This window comes from Herpailurus yagouaroundi, unplaced genomic scaffold (genome assembly GCF_014898765.1).
Source record: "Herpailurus yagouaroundi ecotype Mexico unplaced genomic scaffold, PumYag 67793, whole genome shotgun sequence".
In the NCBI taxonomy this organism is placed as follows: domain Eukaryota; kingdom Metazoa; phylum Chordata; class Mammalia; order Carnivora; family Felidae; genus Herpailurus; species Herpailurus yagouaroundi.
Window position 1 is genome coordinate 19,282,743 of NW_024420586.1, and position 22,719 is coordinate 19,305,461.

The 22,719-nt window shown below is 38.5% G+C and overlaps 1 protein-coding gene across 15 annotated transcripts in view; it reads right to left on the reverse strand.

Moving 5' to 3' along the window:
* CASK (calcium/calmodulin dependent serine protein kinase) overlaps window positions 1-22,719 on the reverse strand; it is a 355,071-nt gene that overhangs the window by 40,950 nt on the left and 291,402 nt on the right. For all 15 annotated transcript variants that reach the window (XM_040468984.1, XM_040468986.1, XM_040468995.1 and 12 more), the window contains 3 exons: window positions 20,842-20,922; window positions 12,375-12,563; window positions 4,685-4,763 (listed from right to left, as the gene is read on the reverse strand). In XM_040468984.1, the coding sequence (XP_040324918.1) occupies window positions 4,685-4,763; window positions 12,375-12,563; window positions 20,842-20,922 (349 nt within the window). The remainder of the gene's footprint in view (window positions 1-4,684; window positions 4,764-12,374; window positions 12,564-20,841; window positions 20,923-22,719) is intronic.

Here is a 22,719-nt window from a genome sequence, read left to right on the forward strand (position 1 = left end):
CTATCTGGCGAAAACATGATTATATAGATCCAGGAAGAATAATGTATCCCAAACAGGATAAATAAAAGAAATCCATGCTGGATGGTAGTGAAACTATAGAACATCTAAAGACAAAGACCTTAAAATAACCAGAGAAAGCAAGGACAATTCTAGTGACATCAGACTTTCCGATGTCAAACAATGGATGCCAAAATACAACAGAATGGTAACCATCAACCTAAAATTGTGTTCTCAACAAAAGTAATTTTCATGATTGGGGCTGAAATAAAATATTTACAGATAAATACCACCTGAGAGAGTTTATCAACAGGAGACTGGCACTAAAGGAACTTTTAAGGATGTGCTTTAGGAAGAAGGAAAATGTTCCCCAAAGATGGTCTGAGATTTAAGAAGGAATGGTGAATTTACACCTGAAACTAATATAACACTGCATGTTAAGTATACTGGAAATAAAATTAAAAAAAAAAATAGAAGGAATGGTGAGTAAATAAAATTATAAACATTTATGTAAATCCAAAAAAAATGGTCATATATTAATAGTAATTACAAATTTGTGAATTTAAAACAGGACAGAACTAAAATACTGGGCAAGAATAATATGTAAATCAGGAATACAATCAAATTTAGTGTTCGAATGTCTTTGTATTCTTTGGGAATGGGATTAAGATACTGTTTCACTTCAGTATATTTAATGTTAAATATGTATGATAAAATTTCAAGGTAACCACCTAAAAAATAGAATGCTGAAATTCTAAACTACCAGGGGGAAAAAAGGAACAAAAAATGAACAGAAAACCAATTACAAAATGGAATAAATATAAATAAAAAAGCAAGATGACAGAAGTCACAATAAATATCAATGGACTAATGCCCATTAAAAGATGGTGATCATCAAAGTACATTAAAAAATGAACAACTTAGCTTAAAAAATGTTTGCAAGAGACACACTGATGCATACAAGCAGAGAATGGTTGGAAATAAAAGCATGGAAGAAGACGTGCTAGCAAATACTAAAGTAAAACTGGAATAAGTGTATTACTATTAGATAAATAGGTTTTAGCAGTTTTAATGTTAACTTATTTGGAAAGAGAGAGAGTGGGGGTGGGCAGAGAGAGAGAGGGAAAGAGAGTATCCCAAGCAGGCTCCACACTCAGTGGGGAACCTGATGTGGGGCTGGATCTCATGACGGTGAGATCGTGACCTGAGCCAAAATCAAGAGTCAGACGTTCGACCAACTGAGCCACGTAGGTGCCCCTTAATAAATAGGTTTTAAATAGAAAGTATTAAGAATAGAAATGGTTACCAGATATTTCCATGCACCTAATAAGACAGCTTTAAATAAAGCCAAAATTGAGAGCTCTACGGGTAGGAATTGAAAAACACTACTATGATAGTGAGATATGTCAGCAATTACTGATAGGTCAGGTAGACAAAAAACTAGTCGAGAAATAGAAGATGTGAAGAAAACAATTAATAGCCCCAAGCCAATCATCATATAGAGAACTTTCCATGCAACAGTTAAAGAACAAACCTTCTTAAGTACACATGGACCTTTACAAAACTGATTAAAGTCCTATGCTATAAGGTAAGTCTCAAGAAACCTCAAAGAAATGGTGTCATACAGACCACACTCTCTGACCATGGTGCAATTAAGTTAGAAGTAAATTATAAAAAGATACATAGAAAATCTTAGATGTGGTATGTAAAAAAACACTCCTAAATAACTGTGGGTCAATGAAAGATACCATAATAGGAATTTAAGAGTACTTAAAACTGAATTACAATAAAAATTCTTCATATCAAAACTGGTGGAATACAGATAAATGAGTACTTAAGGGTAGAGTTTACACTCAAATGCATATATTAGAAATAAAGACTGGGATAAATGAACTAAGCATCTAATTAGGAAAGTTAGATACAACCAATAAGAAGTAGAATGAAGGAGAGAAATAGAAATCAGGTCATAAAACAATGAAATAGGAAATAAACATACAACAGAGAGAATTAACAGAACCCTAAGTGGGTTTTTGAACAAAACCCTGGCAAAATTAATTAAGGGAAAAAAGACAAGGCACAAATAAACAATTTTAGTACTAAACAAGGGGACATAATTACAGAGATGGCAGGGAATAAGAAGCTTAGTGAAATAATTTTTAAAACTTTTTTTTTAAGGAAAATGTAATTTACCAAACTCACTCAAGATACAGAAAGCCCGAATGCCTGAATAACCGTTAAAGAAACTGAAGCAGTTGTTAAAAAAAAAAAAAAGAAAAAAAGAAATCTTTCCTAAAGAAACCCAAATCCAAAACCAAACGCCAGGCCTTGATAGTTTTATAGGTAAGTTCTACCAAACTTTAAAGGTACAAATCATTCCAATATTATACAAAGTCTTTCAGAGAAGTCATCAAGGGAGAAGGCTCTCCAAGTCATTTTATGAAGTAATGTAACTTTGAAATTAAAACCATACAGAGAAAGACCAGAAAGGGAAACTAATTACAGCCCAGTCTCACTCATAATTGCAAATACAAAAATCATAAACAAAACATTACTTTACAGGATCCAGCAGCACATACAAAAAAAAAAATAACATACAATGACTAAGTTGGGTTTATCTGAGAAGTGCAAAAGGGCTTTATCATAAGAAAATCTTTAAAAGTCATTTACTACATTAATAGATAAAAGAAAAAAAAAAAAACAAATGATCATCTCAGCAGATGAAGCGCATTTGATAAAATTCAAACCCAATCATAATGAAATGGTTCAGCAACTAAGAATATAAGAGAACTTCCTCAGCCCTAATAGAAGGCATCTACTAAAATCTACAGTAAATGTTATTCTTCATGGGAAACATTGGAAAGCTACCTTTCAAAAACAAGAATAGGACCAGGATGTCCACTACACCACTTTTTTTGAATTAAAATATTTTTTTTAACATTTATTTACTTTTGAGAGACAGATACAGAGCATGAACATGGGAGGGGCCGAGAAAGAGGGAGACACAGAATCTGAAGCAGGCTCCAGGCTCCGAGCTGTCAGCACAGAGCCCAACATGAGCTCGGACCCATGAACTGTGAAATCATGACCTGAGCCGAAGCTGGACACTTCACTGACTGAGCCACCAAGGGCCCCCCCCACTTCTTTTTTTTTTTTTTTTAAAGTTTTGTTTATTTATTTGGTGGGGGGGATGAGGGGCAGAGAGAGAGGGAGAGCAAGAATCCCAAGCAAGCCCTATGCTGTCAGCACAGAGCCGGATATGGGGCTCGATCCCCTGAACTGTGAGATCATGACTTGAGCCGAAATCAAGAGTCGGACACTTAACCAACTGAGCCACCCAGGCACTCTGCTGTACATCACTTCTTTTTTAAACATTTCTTTAATGTTTATTTATTATTGAGAGACAGAGAGAGACAGGGTGTGAGCAGGGGAGGGGCAGAGAGAGAGGGAGACACAGAATCCAAAGCAGGCTCCAGGCTGTCAGCTGTCAGCACAGAGCCCAACGTGGGGCTTGAACTCACGGACCGTGAGGTCATGACCTGAGCCGAAGTCAGACGCTCAACCGACCGAGCCACCCACGCGCCCCTGCTGTACACCACTTCTATCAGAGATGGTAGGTCCCAGTCACACAGTAATACAAGGAAAAGAGATTACAGAAACAGTAATGTTGTGATTTTACTGACTTTATAGCAAATTATTACAAATAATAAACAGAAAATTCATCCTGGAGTCTAAAACCAATTCTCCTGTGTGAGCAGTGTCTACTCACGTAGCCTATAATGATTCCCCTGAAGCCAGCAGTAGTGCCAGGCATCATCTGTGTACACAGTGGTCGTTTCTAAAGAGGATGGGAAGGCACTGAAATGCTTACAGTGTTACTTCTTGCTCTCGGGGGGTTAAGGAAAAAGCAAAGAGGTGCTAAGGACAAACAGAATCTGATCTCAAAGAAAGGAAGCCTAATTTTTTGCAAAGGAGAATAATTTTTGGATCAGCCTCTAAATACTAGCACATATAACTCAGCCCTTTCAGAAAGGAGGCTAAAGCTGCATGTCCAAATCTTGCCTTCCCTTTTCTCAAAAACACCTTTACTGCAGGCCTTAATGAATTCCTTTCTCAGAATGACTGCAATTACTGAAGCAAGTATTAAAAACTTAATCTAGATCTGATATCTCTTATTTTACCATTGAAGTTTTATATTATTATTTATCAAACTCTAATTTCCTAATTTAGAAATGGTGTATCTCATTCCCGAGTAAATTTAAGAGAGCAATTCTTGAATTGCCATTCTATATATACAAACAAATACGAATGAATGAATGAATGAATGTATGTATGTATGTCCCAGAATAGATGCCTTCCATGTATCCTGGGACCAGGTATGATACTTTGCTTTATCCCCCAGGGTCTTTCCTAAGTCAGGATCCAAACAGTGATTCAGAGATATTCCGGCAACAGAACTATAATATGCCCTCCCTGCCTTATCCACAGGCTGGAGTATGCAGAGATGAATATGAACAAATGGAGGCCAATGGTGATAAAAACCAAAGACAGATAACTTAAATAGATCATTTATGGGGACCACAGATTAAACAGATCTTTTATATGGATCACAAAAAAAAAAAAAAATACTTTCTCCACTAGGCTGCAGGAAAAAAGGTTAGGGAGGGAAAGAATCACATACAGAACTTACCTTGCCTGTGAATCATGCCCCCGTGCATAATTCTTGCAACAATACAATGATTTAGTTCATTCATTTTTAAAGTGATTCCCTGTAAAAAGTTAAGTAAAATAGAATTACCATTCCTTTTTATGTGGTTTCACTGTAGATAATTTTATTTATAGAAGTTAGGAAAACATTCAAGAAAATTTGGAAAATGAAGGAAAAAACCACCAACAAAAATGTTGTTTTTGGTATTTTGATTGCTATAATAATAGTAATACATATATTTTATTTTGTGATTTTAGTTTTCTACTTATAATTATTTTCCACGTTGCTAGTCATTTTTAAAAGCTTTTCAATAAAAGCAATGTATAATTGACACACAAGGTGTACAATTTGAGAGGTTTGACATATGTATACATATGTGAAACCATTACTATACTGAGTATATATATATATAGTAATGGTTATGGGATATATATATATATATATACATATATATATACACACACACACACACATACACACTCATTACTATGCTGAGGAGTGTGTGTGTGTGTGTGTGTGTATATATACATATGATGGAGTATATATATATATATATATATCCCTAAAAGTTTCCTTGTGCCCATATATCTATATATATACACATATAGATATATCTAGATATATCTATACATATGTATAACCATCACCCCTAAAAGTTTCCTTGTGCCCACTGATAATCTACTCCCATCCTTTTACTCCTTATCCCTACTCTATGGTCCCTCATACTGTATGCACTCTTTTTTGTTGCTTTTCAAAAATTCACAACGTGAGATTCAGTCATATTGTTGTATGTATCAATAGTTCATTCTTTGTCTTTGCTGAATATTCCATTGTATGGATATATCATTTTGTTTATCCATTCATGGACAGAATTTTTTCCCTAGCTTTTGGCTATTAGAAGTGAGCTGTATCCCTAGGTTAGTCTCCAGTTGGTCATGATGTATTCTTCTTTTGTTAAGGTATGAATTTGTTTAGAATTTTTGCGTCTATATTCATGAGGGATACCAGTCTGTAGTTTTCTTTTCTTGTAATGTCTTTATCTGGTTTTGGTATCAGGATAAAAATGGTAGCCACCTAATTATAACGATGATGATGATGATGATGATGATGATGATGATGATTTGGGGAGAATCCCTTCCTTTTCAATATTTTGGGGAAAATTTGTGTAGAATTGGTATTACTTCTTTATCATATGTTTGGTAGATTTTACCAGTAATGCCATCTTGGAGTTTTCTTCGAGGAATGGTTTTTAACTACAAATTCAATTTTTAAATAAAGTAGGGCAATTCAGTGTATTCCTTCTTAAGTGAGCTTTGGGGTGTTTCTGTCTTCTACGGAATTGGTCCATTTCATCTAAGTTGTTGAATTTCTTGTCATAAAGTTGTTTATAAGATTTCCGTAATTTTTTGTCTGTAGATTCTGTAATAATGTCACCTTTTTTATGCATGATATTGGTAATTAGTGTCTTCTTTTTCCTGATCAGTCTGATCTTCTCAAAGAAATAGCTTGTTTTATTGATTTTTCTCTATGCTGTTTTCTATTTAACATCCACTTCGATCTTTACTATTTCTTTTCTTTCACCCACTTTGGATTTAGTTTGTTCTTTTTCAAAAAAATTAATTTGAGAGAGAGAGAGAGAGAGAGAGAGAGAGAGAGAGAAAATGAATCCCAAGCAGGCTCTGCACTGTCAGCATGGAGCCCGATGTAGGGCTCAAACTCACGAACTGTGAGATCATGACCTGAGCTGAAACCAAGAGCCTGTCACTTAACCAACTGAGCCACCCAGGTGCCCCTAATTTGCTCTTTTTTGTTCTAGTTTCTTAAGGTAGAAGCTGAGGTCATTTAAGATACTTCTTTTCTAATATAGGTGTTTAGTGCTACACATTTCTCTGTAAGTACAGAGTTAGCAACATCCCAGAAATTCTGGTATGTTGTTTCATTTTCATTCACTTCAAAATACTTTTTAATTTCCCTTTTGATTTTTCCTTTGATCCATGGGTCATTTAGAATTGTGTTATTTAGTTTTCAAATGCTTGGGGAGTTTTCCAGAAGTCTTTCTGTTATTCATTTCAAATTTAATCACAGTGTGGTCTGAGAATTATACTTTGATATTAATATAGCTACTCCAGCTTCCTTTTGATTAATGACATCATAATAGAGCTTCTTACATTCTTTCACTTCGAAACTATTTGTCTTTATGTATAAAGCATTTCTTGCAGGCAATATATAATTGGGTCTGCCCCACCCCCCACCCCATCTGAGAATCTTTGCTTCTTAATTTGGGCAATTTAGACTATTTGCATTTCACAGGATTATTGATTCAGTCAGGTAGAAATATATCTTCTTGATATTTAATTTCTATTTGTTCCATCTGTTCCATGTTCCCTTTTTCCTCTTTTTCTGCCTTCTTTTGGATTAGCTTATTTTTATTCTATTTTCTCTCTCGTGTTGTCTGACTAGCTATAATTCGGTTTTGTTGTTTTAGTGGTTGCTTTAGGGTTTATGGTGTACATCTTTAACTTTTCACAGTCCATCTTCAGTGATATTATACAATATCACATATAGTATGAGAACTTTTTAACAGTATACTTCTACTTCCTTTCTCCTGACCTTTGTGCTGTTATACATTTTACTTTTACATATAATAACCCCCAAACATGGTGCCTTTATTTTTGCTTAAACTGCTAATTATCTTTTAAAGAGATTTAAACAATAAGGATGTCCTTTGACATTTCTTATCCTGTAGGTCTAATGAATTCTTTCAGTTGTGGTATGTCTGAAAATGGTTTTGGTTTGCCCTTAGTTTCTGAAACATACCTTTGCTGGGTTTAGAATCCTACGTTGAGCAATTTTGTTTTTTCTTTCAGTAAAGACACTGGTCAACTGTATTGTTTCTGGTAAGTCTGATGCCATCCTTATCTTTGTTCCTCTCTATGTAACATTTCTTTTTTATCTCTGTTTTCAAGATCCTCTATTTATTATGGTTTCTTAAACCGTTTAAGATGTACCTTGATGTGGTTTTCTTCAGGTTTCTTGGGCTTGGGGTTCATTGTGGTCTTGCGCCTGCAGATTTATAGTTTTCATCAAGCTTGGAATATTTTCATCCATTATTTCTTCAAATATCCTTTCTTCCTCACGCTCTCCTTCATAGAGTCAAATTAGCCATATGTTAGGCTGCCTGAAGTTGCCCCTGAGCTCAGTGATGCCTTTTCCATTTAAAAAAAATTCTTTTTCTGTGTTTCATTTTGGATAGTTTCTATTGCTATGTCTTTGAGTTCACTAATCTTTTCTTCTCAAATGTCTAATCTGCCATTAATCCTATAGTGTATTTTTCTGCTAATTCTAGTATCTTTGTCAGTTCTGTTTTGATTGATTATTCTCCACTTATAGGTCCCATTTCCCCCCTTCTCTACCTGCCTAGTAATCTTTGACTCAATGCCAGACATTGTGAATTTTATCTTGCTGCATGCTAGACGTTTTTTATTCCTATAAATATTCTTAGGCTTTGTTCTGGGATATAGTTCAGTTACTTGGGTCAATTAATTTGATCTTTTGGGTCTTGCTTTCATGATTTGTTAGGCAGGTCTTGAGAAATTCTGAACCTAGGGCTAATTATTCCTCATTACTGAGACAAGATCTTCCTGAGCACTCCATACAATGTACCATGAATTCATATTTCCAGTCCAGCTGGTGGTTAACAGGCAGTGAGTGTTGGGTACTGTTCCCTCTAATCCTCTTGGATGGTTTTTCCTTGGTTCTGGGTAGTTTCCTTTCATAAATGCACTAATCATAACTTAAACAAATACTTCAGGGGGATCATCTACAGATCTCTGGAGTTCTCTCTCTGTGCAGCTCTCTCCTCTTCAGTCTTCTGTCCTATAAACTTTAGGTGCCTAGGTCTCCTCGGATTCTCAGCTCTGTCTCCTCAATTCAGGGTGTCTGCATGCTCTGCCTCAGTTCTCCCTTTCTGTGTTGTGGCCTGGAAACTCCCTCAAGTCAGTAAGGTCGGGAAATCATAAGGCTCACCCCATTTGCTTCCTGTTTCTTAGGGATCATTATCCTTTGTTGCCTGATGTCCAATGTCTTGAAAACAGTTCTTTCATGTAATTTTTGTCTGTTTTTAAATTTTTTTTTGGTTATTTCAGGTGAGAGGGTAAATCTGGTCCTTGTTACTCCACCTTGGCCAGAAGCAGAAGCTCCACATATTTAATGCCAGACTACTAGTCTATGGAGATTACTTTTTGTTTTCCCATTATTCTCTATTATAAGATAAACTTGCATAAGCATATTTTTTTGGTACTAGACCTGGCTGATCCTAAAAGTCACATGGGGACCTTTTAAATAATACTGCCTTTTAAATTCACTCTTTGGATTTAGATTAAGGAAGTCTGGAATGGAGCCCAGAAATCTATATTTTTAACAAGCTCCCTTGGTGAAAACTGGTCTTGAATTTAAAATGATTAAGGGTAGGAGGACTATCTTATCTTCTTCATTGGAGAATAACACTCTGTTGGAAAACATATTTGAGGCTTTATAATTTAGATTCTGAATTTGTACAATTCCACAGAATATAACTTTGCTTGGTTCCTACTTTGCAGTTCTTAGAAGTGGTGGGCAAGCAATATGAAGAACTGGTATATCAAATGTTTCTAGTCCCAACATTCAACTGTAATGTTCAAGTTTCATTTCCAACTTGGATATTCATTAAGCATGTATGGTTACCAAGAGAGGTGCTCCTGGAAGAATGTTATAAGTTAATATGTAACTCAAATCTAACTTCATAAGGGAAATGATAGTATGATGGGGGTTCCATCCTTGAAATGAATAAATTAATGTATTCTTTTAACCAACATTACCATGATCCTGTTATGTGGCAGGCACTCTGTTAGGCACATAATGAATGAGACTATTTATCAGTGAATATACAATAGTGGTGAGACAAGACAGGGTCTCTCATGATTAGAGGACCAAGTAGAGTTAACAACATTTATTATTTTGCCTGCCCCGAACCTTTCTTTGCAGAGAGGAACTGACTCATCTCTCTGTTCGCAAGTTCCCAAATTCCAGGGAAGGGATTGGTCCACCTGGGCTGGGTGCCTACTCGTGAACCTACACCAGCTTGGGGTAGACTCCTGGCCTTTCCTTGTTTACATAAGCCTTTCCCCTGTTGTCTAAGCTAGTTCAAGTTTGGTCTTTATCACCTGCAACTAAGGGAGTCTCAATCGACTGAAAAGTAATTTCAAGGAGAGTTTCAAATGGGAAAACAAGAGCGTAATGGGAGTGTATCACCCTTGCAGGGTGAATCTAGCATAGTTGGACACATTATAGAAGGTCCAAAAAGCAAAAAAGATCACATAGGTATATGCTGCACAGTAATATAATGCTTTTGATAAGAAAATTAAGCCAGCAAATGAAGCTGTATTAAGTGTAACAGATTTGTACTCCACTGTTGAGAATATCTATTTTACATAAAATAATTCCCATTTTTTATGGCAACCAGTCAAAAGGAGAATACACACCCTCACTAGGATCAAAGAACAGAGAAGGGCTTCTTTAAGGAGACTCTTGGTGAGACTCAAGGCCATTTTATGCTTCCTGAAAAAACTAACTCAGGGATACTCTTACTCAGCCTATGTTTTTAGGTAGTCAGCCACCATACAAAAGATCAAACAGACGTCATTGGGCTGCTTTGGAACATGATGATCACAAGACACCTGGACCTCCTTCTTCTGGTCCTTTCCTTCTTCCTGTCTGCTTTGCGTGGCTGAACATCACCCCTTCTTCCTGCCTCTCTGTCACAGCCTTCGCTCTTCTATAGCTCTCTCGTAACTGTTGTTCAACAAACTGTGCTAAACTGCATATTTACCCGTTTAACGTCAGTAGCCCCGTGGAAAGTAAGTTCTGGGAAGGGGCTGTGTCTTATCTGCCACTACATCACTGGCATCCAATACAGTGATCTTCACATAGTAGGCACTTAATAAACATTTGCTAAATGGGTGAATGACTATATATAATGAATAAATGGATATTAGACTTCTGGAGCTGGGTGGGATCTTGGGGGTCATTTGGCCAAGTATGCTTTTGGCAATAATTGCTAAGCAAACTATGAACAAACTTGAAGTGATTTGCCCAAGGCACCCAAAAGCTGTTACTGCCTGGGCCTTAAGCCAAAGGGTTGCTTGGATGGCACCAAAAAGGGGTGAAGTGACTGGCATGTCCCTGGGCTGCTGCAAGCACTGGGATAATACAGGAAAAGCGGCAAAGATCACTAAGTGAGAATTACAACTGGAGACATCTAGAGTTAAGGGCTCTCTGGAAATTGCAGTCACAGAATCACTGTTTGGTAGCTCTTCCTTTAACCTGCAAAGCAACTGGGCAACTTTCTTAAGTAGGGAATTTGTTTTTCTATATCCCAATATCCCTTTTCTATGCTCTGAGGAAAAGATGAACGTGTAAGTTTGAATGCCTTTTCTCCGCCCCCTCCCCCCCAAAGATAGGATTCCTCTCCAAAACATGGAACTTTTCCAATAGTCCTTATCTCAGTGGGTGGCATCATTGTCCATCTGGTTGCGAAAACCTAAAGCTTAAGGGACATCCTTGGTGACTGCTTCTCCTTCAGTCCCCATTGGCAATCTGTCATCCAGGTCTATTGATTTTACTCTTTTTGTTAAATCTGTTCACTTCCTTCCATTTGGTATCTGTGCCTCTAGCCCCCAGTTCCATCCACTCTCCCCAGTCCTGAGGCAGTCACCTCTCCACTGGCCTCTCTACAACCTGTCTCGTCCTCCTCCTTTGCTAATCCATTCTCCACAGGGAGTCTTTCTAAACTGAAAATCTGGTCTTCTCTCCCTGCCTGAAACTCTCCAACAGCCTCCCACTATCTCTGATATAAAGAACAGAATCCTTAATGTGTCCTTCAACACTGGTGTGTCCTATTCTGGCCACGCACCGTTGTCTACACTTGAGGCGTGGTGCCTTCTTTCCATTCTCAAACTATGGTATGAGCCTTTCTGACTACTGGGCTTCTGCACATGCTCCATGGTTTGCCTGGATGGTCTCACTCTGCCCTCCCACCCCAGGCCCTGTTTTGTTCGGTTGACACCAAGGAGCCTTTCCTTGATCTTCCCCATCTATGAAGATTCTGTGAGAACGAGGCAGGTTCAGCATTAATCTTATCCTGATGCTGTTCCTGCATGCTGAGAACATGAATTTGTATTAAATATGTAGATGTGGATGGAAGGAATGTTATTTTAGCCACATCACTCGATTCTTTGAATGCCTTCCAAAGTAGCCTTCCTCTGATTTTCTCGAAGGCAAAAGATCTTATAAAAGATCTTTTCACAATGTCATTAGACATTCACTTTTCCAACCCCAATATTTCAAATTGTGCCCCAGAGGTTTTTTGCTGGAGTAACAGATCAGGTATGTTGTTCTTTGGCGAAGCACAAGAGTGTCTGTGGAAGGAAAGGTGGGAAGAGGCCTTGGGCATGGGGTCAGGTGGAACAATTCTGGGTGTGGGTTTGGAGGCGGTAGTGTAGGAGCTAGAAATGGATGGCTTTAAAACTACCCCTGCCCTCCTTCCCTCCCTACCTCCTGGTAGTGTAGATTGAGGTGGGGTGCCCTAACTCGGGCTGGGATTTTAAAGTCTAGAAGACTTTCTTTTCCTACTTACCATGGGCTCATCTGTGTTCTTTTGGAACTGGACCAGGCGGACTCTGGTCACATTCTCCATATCCATATCTCCGTTTGCACTTTCTGGAGAATCACCATTTAAATAGGGAGAGGTGGGAGGAGGTGTGACCCTCAATGCCTCATCGCTGTAAACTTCATGTGCCACTACGTCGTGAGTCTGAAGTAAGGCCTGGTATTTGGTGAAGAAAGTAAAATATTAATAACAGTCCTAGTCCGGCAGAAATGTGTTATTTCAAATAAAGACTGACGTGACGCAATTCCAAACAACTGAGTAGAAAGAATCATCTGTAAACAGAGGTGGCAAATTTGGGCTAGGGCTTAAAATGGAAACAAATTTAAAAAGACACAAAGCAATAATCGGTGTATTGAGCAAATGTCTTTCCGGATGGCATTATCCAATAACTCCTTTATATAACCCAAAGGATGAAGATGATTTATAACACATGACTTTGTCAAAAAAAAAAAAATGAAAACACACACAAGTGTACCTGAAAAAAATGTAATTTTCCAAATAACACATATGATGTGGAGCTCAAGTCTAAATCTATGCAATGCTTTTATTATTTTGATTTTCTAGAGCACTTGCCCAAATGAAAAGTAAGTTGATAGTTATTATTATGAATGTTTTTGCAAAGCCTTTAAACACAGAAAAAGTGATTTCCTTGTATTGATATCTGCATATGTCATCTCAGTGAAACTGGATAATAAAAATCCCTTTTTCCCCCCTAGAAAAGGATAATCTTCCACTTTCTGTACTTTCTGTGTCCTCATAAAAAAGTTTTTAATGACCATGAATATTTGAACATTTCTACTTCAAAGAGAATTTTACGGCTGAATGTCAGTATGTTTGGAGCTTTACACAGATTGTATTTTCTTGTGTGCTAACTATAAACTTGGTTCTATTTTAATCTGTGATCTGTGTGGTAATGAAATATCCGGAGATAATGAAATGCAATTATAATGGCTTTAAAAGTATAACCCTTAGCATCTCAAATTAAGTTATTTAATTAAAAAGCTTATGAAAGTCATGACTTGGCTATTTTAATTTGAAAGGCATGCAGACAAAGCAAAAATAAAAAGGTAACAATGCAGTAAAATCGTAAAGAAGGTGGTATTGATCTGTCATCAACAGAACGTATGCTTGGAGCAAGGTATGCATTTGGGTTTCTTTTTAAAAATTTTTTTTAAATGTTTATTTATTTTTGAGGGAGAGAGACAGAGAGTGAGCAGGGGAGGGGCGGAGAGAGAGGGAGGCACAGAATCCGAAGCAGGCTCCAGGCTCTGAGCTGTCAGCACAGAGCCCAATGTTGGGCTTGAACTCACGAACCGTGAGACCATGACCTGAGCTGAAGTTGGACACTTAACTGACCGAGCCACCCAGGCACCCCTGCATGTGGGTTTCTAATGGAAATGGCAGATTGTTCCAAGATCTCAGAGGGCTGGTCTAAACTGGGGTCTGGGTGAGGGGCACTAAGCAGTGCATAGCTTGACCTTGGCTTCCTGACCACTGCCCTGACTACACCCGGCACTGGTACCCCAGGCCCAAGTGTGGTAGTTGTGCTATGTGGGCAAATCCCTCTTTTCCCAGGTTAATTGTGGCCACTTAAGAGACTAATAGTTAGGGAAGAAAGCAAAAATCACTAATAGACAAACTGAAAAACTTCATCTTCTAATATTAGGTTCATCATATCAACTATAGTTGTATCTTCCATAATTAGTGAATTTTAAAAAAACAATGCTGTGTATGACTGACTCCAGGATATATAGCCTGGTAAATAGAGAACAAAGCTTTCATCAGGAGAATGTGCTACATGGTTGGAGAAAGTGTTTATGTTGCTCTTTGCAAATGATTTCTATTCATCCTTTTAAATCATACAAGCAAACACTTGTATTTAGTGTATTTGCAAATGATTTCTATTCATCTTTTTAAATCACACAAGCAAACACTTGTATTTAGCATATTTAGGGAAGGAGAAGTTTCACAATCACAAAATAATGCCCAAATAGAACTTTAATTGAAGAATACTCAAATTATGTCACCAAATAAGGTGATACTTGCTATGAACCACGATTTGCCACTGTAAAGACTGCCACCACAAAATAAAACTCACCCTAAAGTGCTAGTGTATATGTAAACAGAGAAAAAGGGGCCCCTTATAGATTGCCATTAAAAAAAGAATATGCAAAATAAAATAATAGGGTGGTCTAAGTTCGAATATTTTTCTTCAAATATGTTATGCGGTATAATCGAGGAACTGGCAGTTACTAAGCTGAAATAGCTGTTATTTTTAATTACCCAAGAATTGTGTAATAGGAAAGAAATCCCTTCACTTTTTGTACTGTAGGAAGGTCATGGACAAGACAGCTAACAACTTCAGACTACGGTGGAAAAAAGTCTACTTTAAAATGAGTAGGAAAAATATGGATTTTATGTTTGAAGAGTGGTTCCTCTGGCTTCTTAATTACAAATTACACAATGGACCACTTAAAAAAAAATCATGATAACCTAAAGTGATGTTTTTAAAAGTTCGCTTAACTGACTGAGCTACACAAACACCCCACCACCTAAGGTGATTTTAATCACCGTGGTTTTGGGAAAGTAGGATACAAATTTGCTTTTAAAATCTTCTGTTCTAGATCCTATTTCTTTAAAAAAAAAAGCATTAACTTCATTAACTTTCTAGTCTATTAATATTTGTCTTTATCCTTAAATGTTTTGTATTTTTAACAACTGCAATAAGCAAATGATCCAGTCTGTTGTAAAAAAGTCTTTCAGATGGAATAACCGAAAAAGGGATTAGGTGTGATTTTTTATCATGACCTCTAAAGATAGAATACAGACTTTAAAAAATAATTTACATCTATTCCTTTTTATTCTTTAGTGCAAATATTCACAAGTATCTGTGTTTTTATTTAATTATTTTTTTTAAGATTTATTTATTTTTGAGAGGGAATGCAGAGTGCAAGTGGGGAAAGGGCAGAGAGAAAGGGGGATAGTAGATCTGAAGTGGGCTTTGAGCTGTCAGCACAGAGCCTAACGCGGGGTCGAACTCATGAACCATGAGATCATGACCTGAGATGAAGTCAGATGCTCAACCGACCAAGTCACCCAGGCACCCCACAAGTATCTGTATTTTTAAGTGTCAGGTAATTCAATGTTAAACACTTATGTCTTAATGATCAGAAAGCAAAGAAAAAACCAGATAACTGAATAAATGTGAAATTATAACTATGCTAAGAATAACTCCAAAACCAAAACCTTGGTATAATAAAAACACATTACAAGTATTAAAGTATTTCCCTTTAAGCTATTAATATTTCCTTAAAAATACCAAGATTTGGGGCTCCTGGGTGGCTCAGTTGGTTTAGTGTCTGACTTCGGCTCAGGTCATGATTTCGCGATTCATGGGTTGGAGCCCTGCGTCGGGCTCTGTGCTAACAGCTCAGAGCCTGGAGGCTGCTTCAGATTCTGTGTCTCCTCTCTCTGCCCTTCCCCCACTCACGCTCTGTTTCTCTCAAAAATAAATGTAAAAAAAAAAAATTAAAAAAAAACACAAGATTTTGAAACCATGACTTAAAATTTTTTTTTTTAACGTTTATTTATTTTTGAGACAGAGACAGAGCATGAACAGGGGAGGGGCAGAGAGAGAGGGAGACACAGAATCCGAAACAGGCTCCAGGCTCTGAGCTGTCAGCACAGAGCCTGAGGGCTCAAACTCACGGACCGTGGGATCATGACCTGAGCTGAAGTTGGACGCCTAACCGACCAAGCCACCCAGGCGCCCTGAAACCATGACTTTAAAATGCTTACAAGACAAAAAAGCTCCAGCAGTACAAGTTTATTTAACATAGTATATATAGCTCAGAACTCTATTTCCCACATGGGATATTATCTAAACATATGCTTATTTGGGAATAACCAGGGAGCTCAAGTTATGTTTATAGGAAAATGGGTCCTCATTACAGGTCAAACAACTTTGACAGCATGAGCTCTGGAGCCAGCAAGATCTGGGTTTTGAACTTCAGCGAGGCTGCTTACTAGGTGAGCGACCTCAAGCAAGCCTCGTTACCTTTCTAGGGCACAATTTCCTGTCTGAACTGTAAAATGGGGTTAGCCATACTCCCTCACATCCCAACCATCAGCAAGTCCTGTCCTGTCTAACCATCTCCACTGATGAATCCCAGTCTGCCCATTTTCCACCAGCCCCTCCTTCTCCAAGCCCCTACCACCACTCACACAGGCTCCCAACTGGCCTCCCTCTTTTAACTCTCATCCCCACCAGAATCCATTTTCTGCACGTCAGCCACAGGGATCTTTCAAGTGTGGATCTGATCACATTTTCCTGCTTGCAGTCACTCAGTACTGCCCTACCGCAATCAGGAGAAAATCCAGACTCCTTACCACGGCCTGGAAGACCCTAACTTGGCCTGGCCTCTGCCAACCTCTCCTAGCTCTTCTTACACCATTATTTCCCTCATTTGCTATATCCCAGCCACGATAGCCTTACTTCTATACTTTGATCTTGCAAAGCTCCTTCCTGCTCTGGGCCTTTGCATTTATTCTTCCCCATGCTTGGGTGTTCAGAAAGCTGGTTCTTTCAGATAACAATTCTTAGCCCATGTATTAACTCCTCAGAGGGGCTTTCCCCTGACTGCCTGAAGTACCTCCCACTTTACTATCACCTCTGCCCCACTATCCTTTCTTTTTCTTCATAGTTATTATCATGATATGAAATTATCTTGTTAGTTTAAGTTAATTTTTTTAACGTTTATTTATTTATTTATTTTTTTCAACGTTTTATTTATTTTTGGGACAGAGAGAGACAGAGCATGAACGGGGGAGGGGCAGAGAGAGAGGGAGACACAGAATTGGAAACAGGCTCCAGGCTCTGAGCCATCAGCCCAGAGCCCGATGCGGGCCTCGAACTCACGGACCGTGAGATCATGACCTGGAAGTCGGACGCTTAACCGACTGAGCCACCCAGGTGCCCCCATCTTGTTAGTTTACTTGTTTACTGTATGTCTCCAGCCCACCTATCCATCCTGCACCCCATCCCCACTACAATAGACATTCCATGAGGGCAGGGACCTTGTTTGTCCTATTCACCACTGTCCTTAGTGCCGAGCTTGACGCCTGCACAGAGTAGGCATTTACATATTTGATGAATGAATGAAAATGTTTTTTCAGCATCTAGCTAGGTTTTCAGAAATTAAAAGATTTATTATTTTGAAAATGTTTGCTAATAGCAATGCATATATTAACTTCTCTCTGACTTCAGAAAAGCAAAATAAATCAAGGCCTCAAAGGTGAGTAAGTTGTGAGACATGGGGTTAATCTGACCTTTAATGATTTTGAAAAAACAAAACAAGACAACTTAACCTTACAAAAAGCTTATTTAGGCATATGTTAATTTCTTTATTTGGCTTATGTCAAATCTGAAAGATCTACTGGTATCATATGGTTCTAACTTCATTCTATTAATTTTTAAAAATTTTTAAAATTTTATGTATTGAGAGAGAGAGAGAGAGAGAGAGAGAGAGGGCATGGGAGGGGCAGAGAGAGAGAAAGAGAAAGAGAGAGAAAGAGAAAGAGAGAGAAAGAAAGAGAGAAAGAAAGAGAGAAAGAGAGAGAGAAAGAGAGAAAGAGAGAGAGAAAGAGAGAGAGAAAGAGAGAGAGAATCTCAAGCAGGCTCTGCACTGTCAGCATGGAGTCTGATGTGGGGCTCACAAACTGAGATCATGACCTGAGCTGAAGTCAAGAGTCAGACGCTTAACCCACTGAGCCACCCAGGTGCCCCTTGTTCTATGACTTGAACAGGTTACTTAGCAACTTATAGACAGACATGTCTGTTCAAAACCTACAGGTTTCTACCTATGAGAAGCACTTGCACAGCACAGGACAGTCCGTTGGGGCAAGGCTAACCAGTCTGCAAATGGGCAAGTTCGTAATCTATTCAATATTTTGCTGAGGACTTACTATGTACCCTACACATGATAAGACACCAGGGAGTAAACGACTAATATTCATTAGTGAGCATTTATTAGACATGAAGCATACATCAGGCACTGTGCTAAGCATGGTAATGTACACCTACGTAATTATTCCAACTCCGTGAGTTTGGCTCAGGAAGTCAGAATTCACAGGGCTACGGCATCAAGGCTGAACCCAGAGCTCTCACCACTTTTACACGACATAAGACATGATGTCACAAAAGGAGAATTAATCACGATCTGGGGAAACATGGCCTACATTTGTGAAACCACCAGGAACAATATTAAGGGTAATTAAGTCCTAATATTTGTGATCTCTCAAGCTTGAGGATACTACTAAGGTATGTATTCTCTTCATTTTCCTGGTCTATAAAACAGTTAATAACAACCATTAAATGAGATCACAAGTTCAGTGAGGACAACAAAGCTGAGCTGAGCTGTGCTCATTCATTGCTGAAGGGACCTGCTCTGGCAGGCCGGCACGTATTAGAATGTTCCCCAGGCGAACACAATCAAGTGCAGAAGGAATTACAGAAGAGAAATGTCGATGTGGCCTGCAGAGGTGTTAGGAGAGATTTTGATGCCAGAGGCAGGATTTGAGCTGCGTCCTATGTTCGCACACTGAAGTTGTAAGAATTCATTCACCTGCAGGTGCAGAACCTGATTTCCTGTCACTCACTGGAGAGAGCTGATGTCATAGGGGAATCAGGTGAAATATTCTCAAGGATTATACTTGACTTCAGCCTTCAATGCGTGGTGGGAGAGTTAGGGTGGATATGGTAATTACTTCTAAGTGGTCACTTTGAGGAGAAATTTCTATTTCAATGGCTGTGCTAAAGTTTTAAAAACACTGTATCATAAAGTACCATGTACAGCAAAACTCACCTTAACTGATATACCTGTTATAGTGCTAATGTTACTTTAAAAGTATCACCTCAGGGGGACCTGGGTGGCTCAGTTGGTTAAGTGTCTAACTCTTGATTTTGGCTCAGGTCATGATCTCAGAGTTCATGAGATCGAGCCCTGCGATGGGTTCCAAGCTGAGTGTGGAGCCTGCTTGGGATTTTCTCTCCTTCTCCCTGTCCCTCACCCACTTGCAATCTTTCTCCCCCAGTCTAAATAAATAAATAAATAAATAAATAAATAAATAAATAAATAGTATCACCTCAATAGTAGTAATAAGAACATAGTCTTTTTTTTTAATTTTTTTTTTTTAACGTTTATTCATTTTTGAGAGAGAGAAGACAGAGCATGAATGGGGGAAGGTCAGAGAGAGAGGGAGGCACAGAATCCGAAACAGGCTCTAGACTCTGAGCTGTCAGCACAGAGCCTGACGCGGGGCTTGAACTCACGGACTGCGAGATCGTGACCTGAGCCGAAGTCGGCCGCTTAACCGACTGAGCGACCCCGACGCCCCCCACTTTTTTTTTTTTAAAGAACATAGTTATTAAGTCACATTTTCTCCCAAGGGGTAATCACCTGGATTTTCCACTCTTTGCATATATCCCACATATACTGATGTGGCTAATGTTTTTTTCTTTTTAATTTCTTCAAGTTTTATTTATTTATTTAAATGATCCCTATCCCTAGCGTAGGGCTCAAACTCACAACCCCAAGATCAAGAGTCACATGCTCTACTGACTGAGCCACCCAGGTGCCCCTGATATGAATAATGTTTTTTTTTTTAATGTTTATTTATTTTTAAGAGAGAGAGAGAGAGAGAGAGAGAGTGAGCGTGAGCAGGGGAGGGGCAGAGAGAGGGAGACACAGAATCCAAAGCAGGCTCCAGGCTCTGAGCTGTCAGCACAGAGCCCGACGCGGGACTCAAACCCACAGACTGTGAGATTATGACCTGAGCTGAAGTCGGACGCTTAACTGACTGAGCCACCCAGGTGTCCCGATAATGTTTTAAAAATGTTATATTCAACATGAATTTCTATTTGTGATCATGCTTTTGAACTGAAGTTAAGTAGACAACTCTGGACCTACTTCCACAGAAAGGTATCTCCATCTATTTTGAGTTCTGTTTAACTGTTTAGCATTATCATGACTGGCTAACTGCACGTGCTGTCTCCACTTCCCTTATGGTAGAAATGCCTGAAGAAAGTGCAAGAGTTCTGCATTGTCCAGAGATGGTATTCTTCCAATAAACCACCTAGGTTCAGAGAATTTTTTATTAGTGAAAACTGTCTCCAATTTGAGTTCTCTGTGGTTTAAGTAACAGAAACAGTTCCAGTGACTTAAGAACCGTCCAGGCAGGAAGCAAACCCCTTGTGTGATGACCACACAGTCCTTGAGGAGCTACCTCAGGAATGGCATCTTTAGGACTGGGACACAAAGTAAACAAAAAGGATCTTAACGTGTAACGACATATCTGATGGAGACGGCTACATTTTAGGAGATTAAAAAGTTCTTCTGAAAGTGAGGTTTTAGTTGTACAGAAGTTTGTCACTCACCATGAAATGAGGTTGTGTTAAAATACGCTTTAGCTCCTTTGCGTCATTATTCTCAGGGTAACATGAAATTTCTTCCAATACCTAAAAAATAAGCAAGATGGCAATAGTATAAATAGGATGCCAGCATTAGAAAATCGAGGATTCTTTTCAATGAAAAATTATGAATAGATTTTTATGGCAGGCAAAACAGTTAGTTTGGAAAAAACTCATCGCTGTATTAATAAAGATTATTAATATAAAAGGACTCTGTTGATGGTAATAAAAAATAAAACAAATCGCTATAATTTCTCTGACTACATTACCTAATTGTAACTGAAAAGGTTATTGAAAAATACAAAACAAAATGACATGTCCACTATACAGATTTACTACAGGTGTAAGTAACTTAATTAACTTAATGGGAAAATATGTCTACAAATCTTTTTCCAAACTCACTACCAAAATGAATCTGTAATAAAAGTTAATAGCAGCTTTTAAAAAATATTAACAAAACAGTCTTTCCTTTTAGAAAGATTAAAATGACACAGGCTCAAATAAAAACCTTTTAAAAAAGAGAAACACTCAAGTTATCTTCCTTGCAGCCTGGCAGAATCAATGATATTCTCCACACTTATCAGAGAAAACCATGCCTCTGCCAATAGTTCCCAGGATTCACTGCCAGGGAATCCAAGAGTGCAGTTAAAAACAACAACAAGAACACAAAACTTGTCTTTCCATTCAAAAAGTTATCTTACCACCAGGATGCAGTCTATCCATGTACAGTTTGACTATGTGATGTGAGACCAGGGGCCTCTTTTTTTGGCGGGGGGGGGGGGGGGGCCCCACCGCCCCCAGAGTAAACCTGTTGTGGTTCTAACTGTAGATGGTTGGGCTCACAGAGTAGTTAATTTTTTTTTAATGTTTATTTCTTTATTTTGAGAGAGAGAGAGAGAGACAGAGAAACAGAGAATCCCAAGCAGGCTCTACGCTACCAGGGCGGAGCCCAGTGCAGGGCTCGAACCCACAAACCATGAGATCATGACCTGAGCTGAAACCAAGAGTCAGACGCTAACTGACTGAGCCACCCAGGCGCCCCTCATAGAGTAGTTACACACACTGTAGTAAATTCCCAAAGTTGAGCCAATCAAAGACTGCTTCAACGGGACTGGGTGTCAGGGGGCACACAAGTCATCTGCCCAGAGGAATGTCTCACCTCACCTTGGAGAATCTAATACTGGGGCAGGAACGAACATTCAGAGGTCACTTAACCTAAGGCTTAGGTTTCACTGGCATACCTAAGTGCCACTCCATTACTTCCTCAGGGAAGAACAAAAAAGACCAAATACTACAGGATTCCTTTCTTATCTAAAGGAACCCTTGACAAGTGCTGGTTATGCTGTTCCTTTGTACTGTTTAATGCAGAAAAGCAGCTTCTCCATGGTGCATTTTAGGCTTTGAGGATGAAACTGTGTGTTCTCTCTGGTCCCCCGCTATTCTCACAGTCTATCATTTTCCACAGCGAGGTGTGGTCTCCTAAGTCAGAGAGAAGCTCTCCTGGGCTGGTGCGCTTGACCACATGTGCAGGCCCAGCAGCGCCCCCTTGGTCTTGTTGTGTTTAATCCCTTATGGATAGGGAATGGATTAGGTCTTTCGTGCCTTTCACTTAGTAGTCTCACTTTATAAAAATAGTTTTTTAAAGGGGAAATGCTAATTTGCATAAAGATTTTTATAACATCAAAAAGTGGAAGAAAAAACCCAGATGTCTAACAATGGAAGAATTGCTAATTCATTATAATTTAGTGATTGCAAAGAAGATTTATGCCATCATTAGAATTTGTATTTGTGAAGAACAATTATAAACACTGGAAAAATGATAATATGTCCGGTAAGAAAAGATAT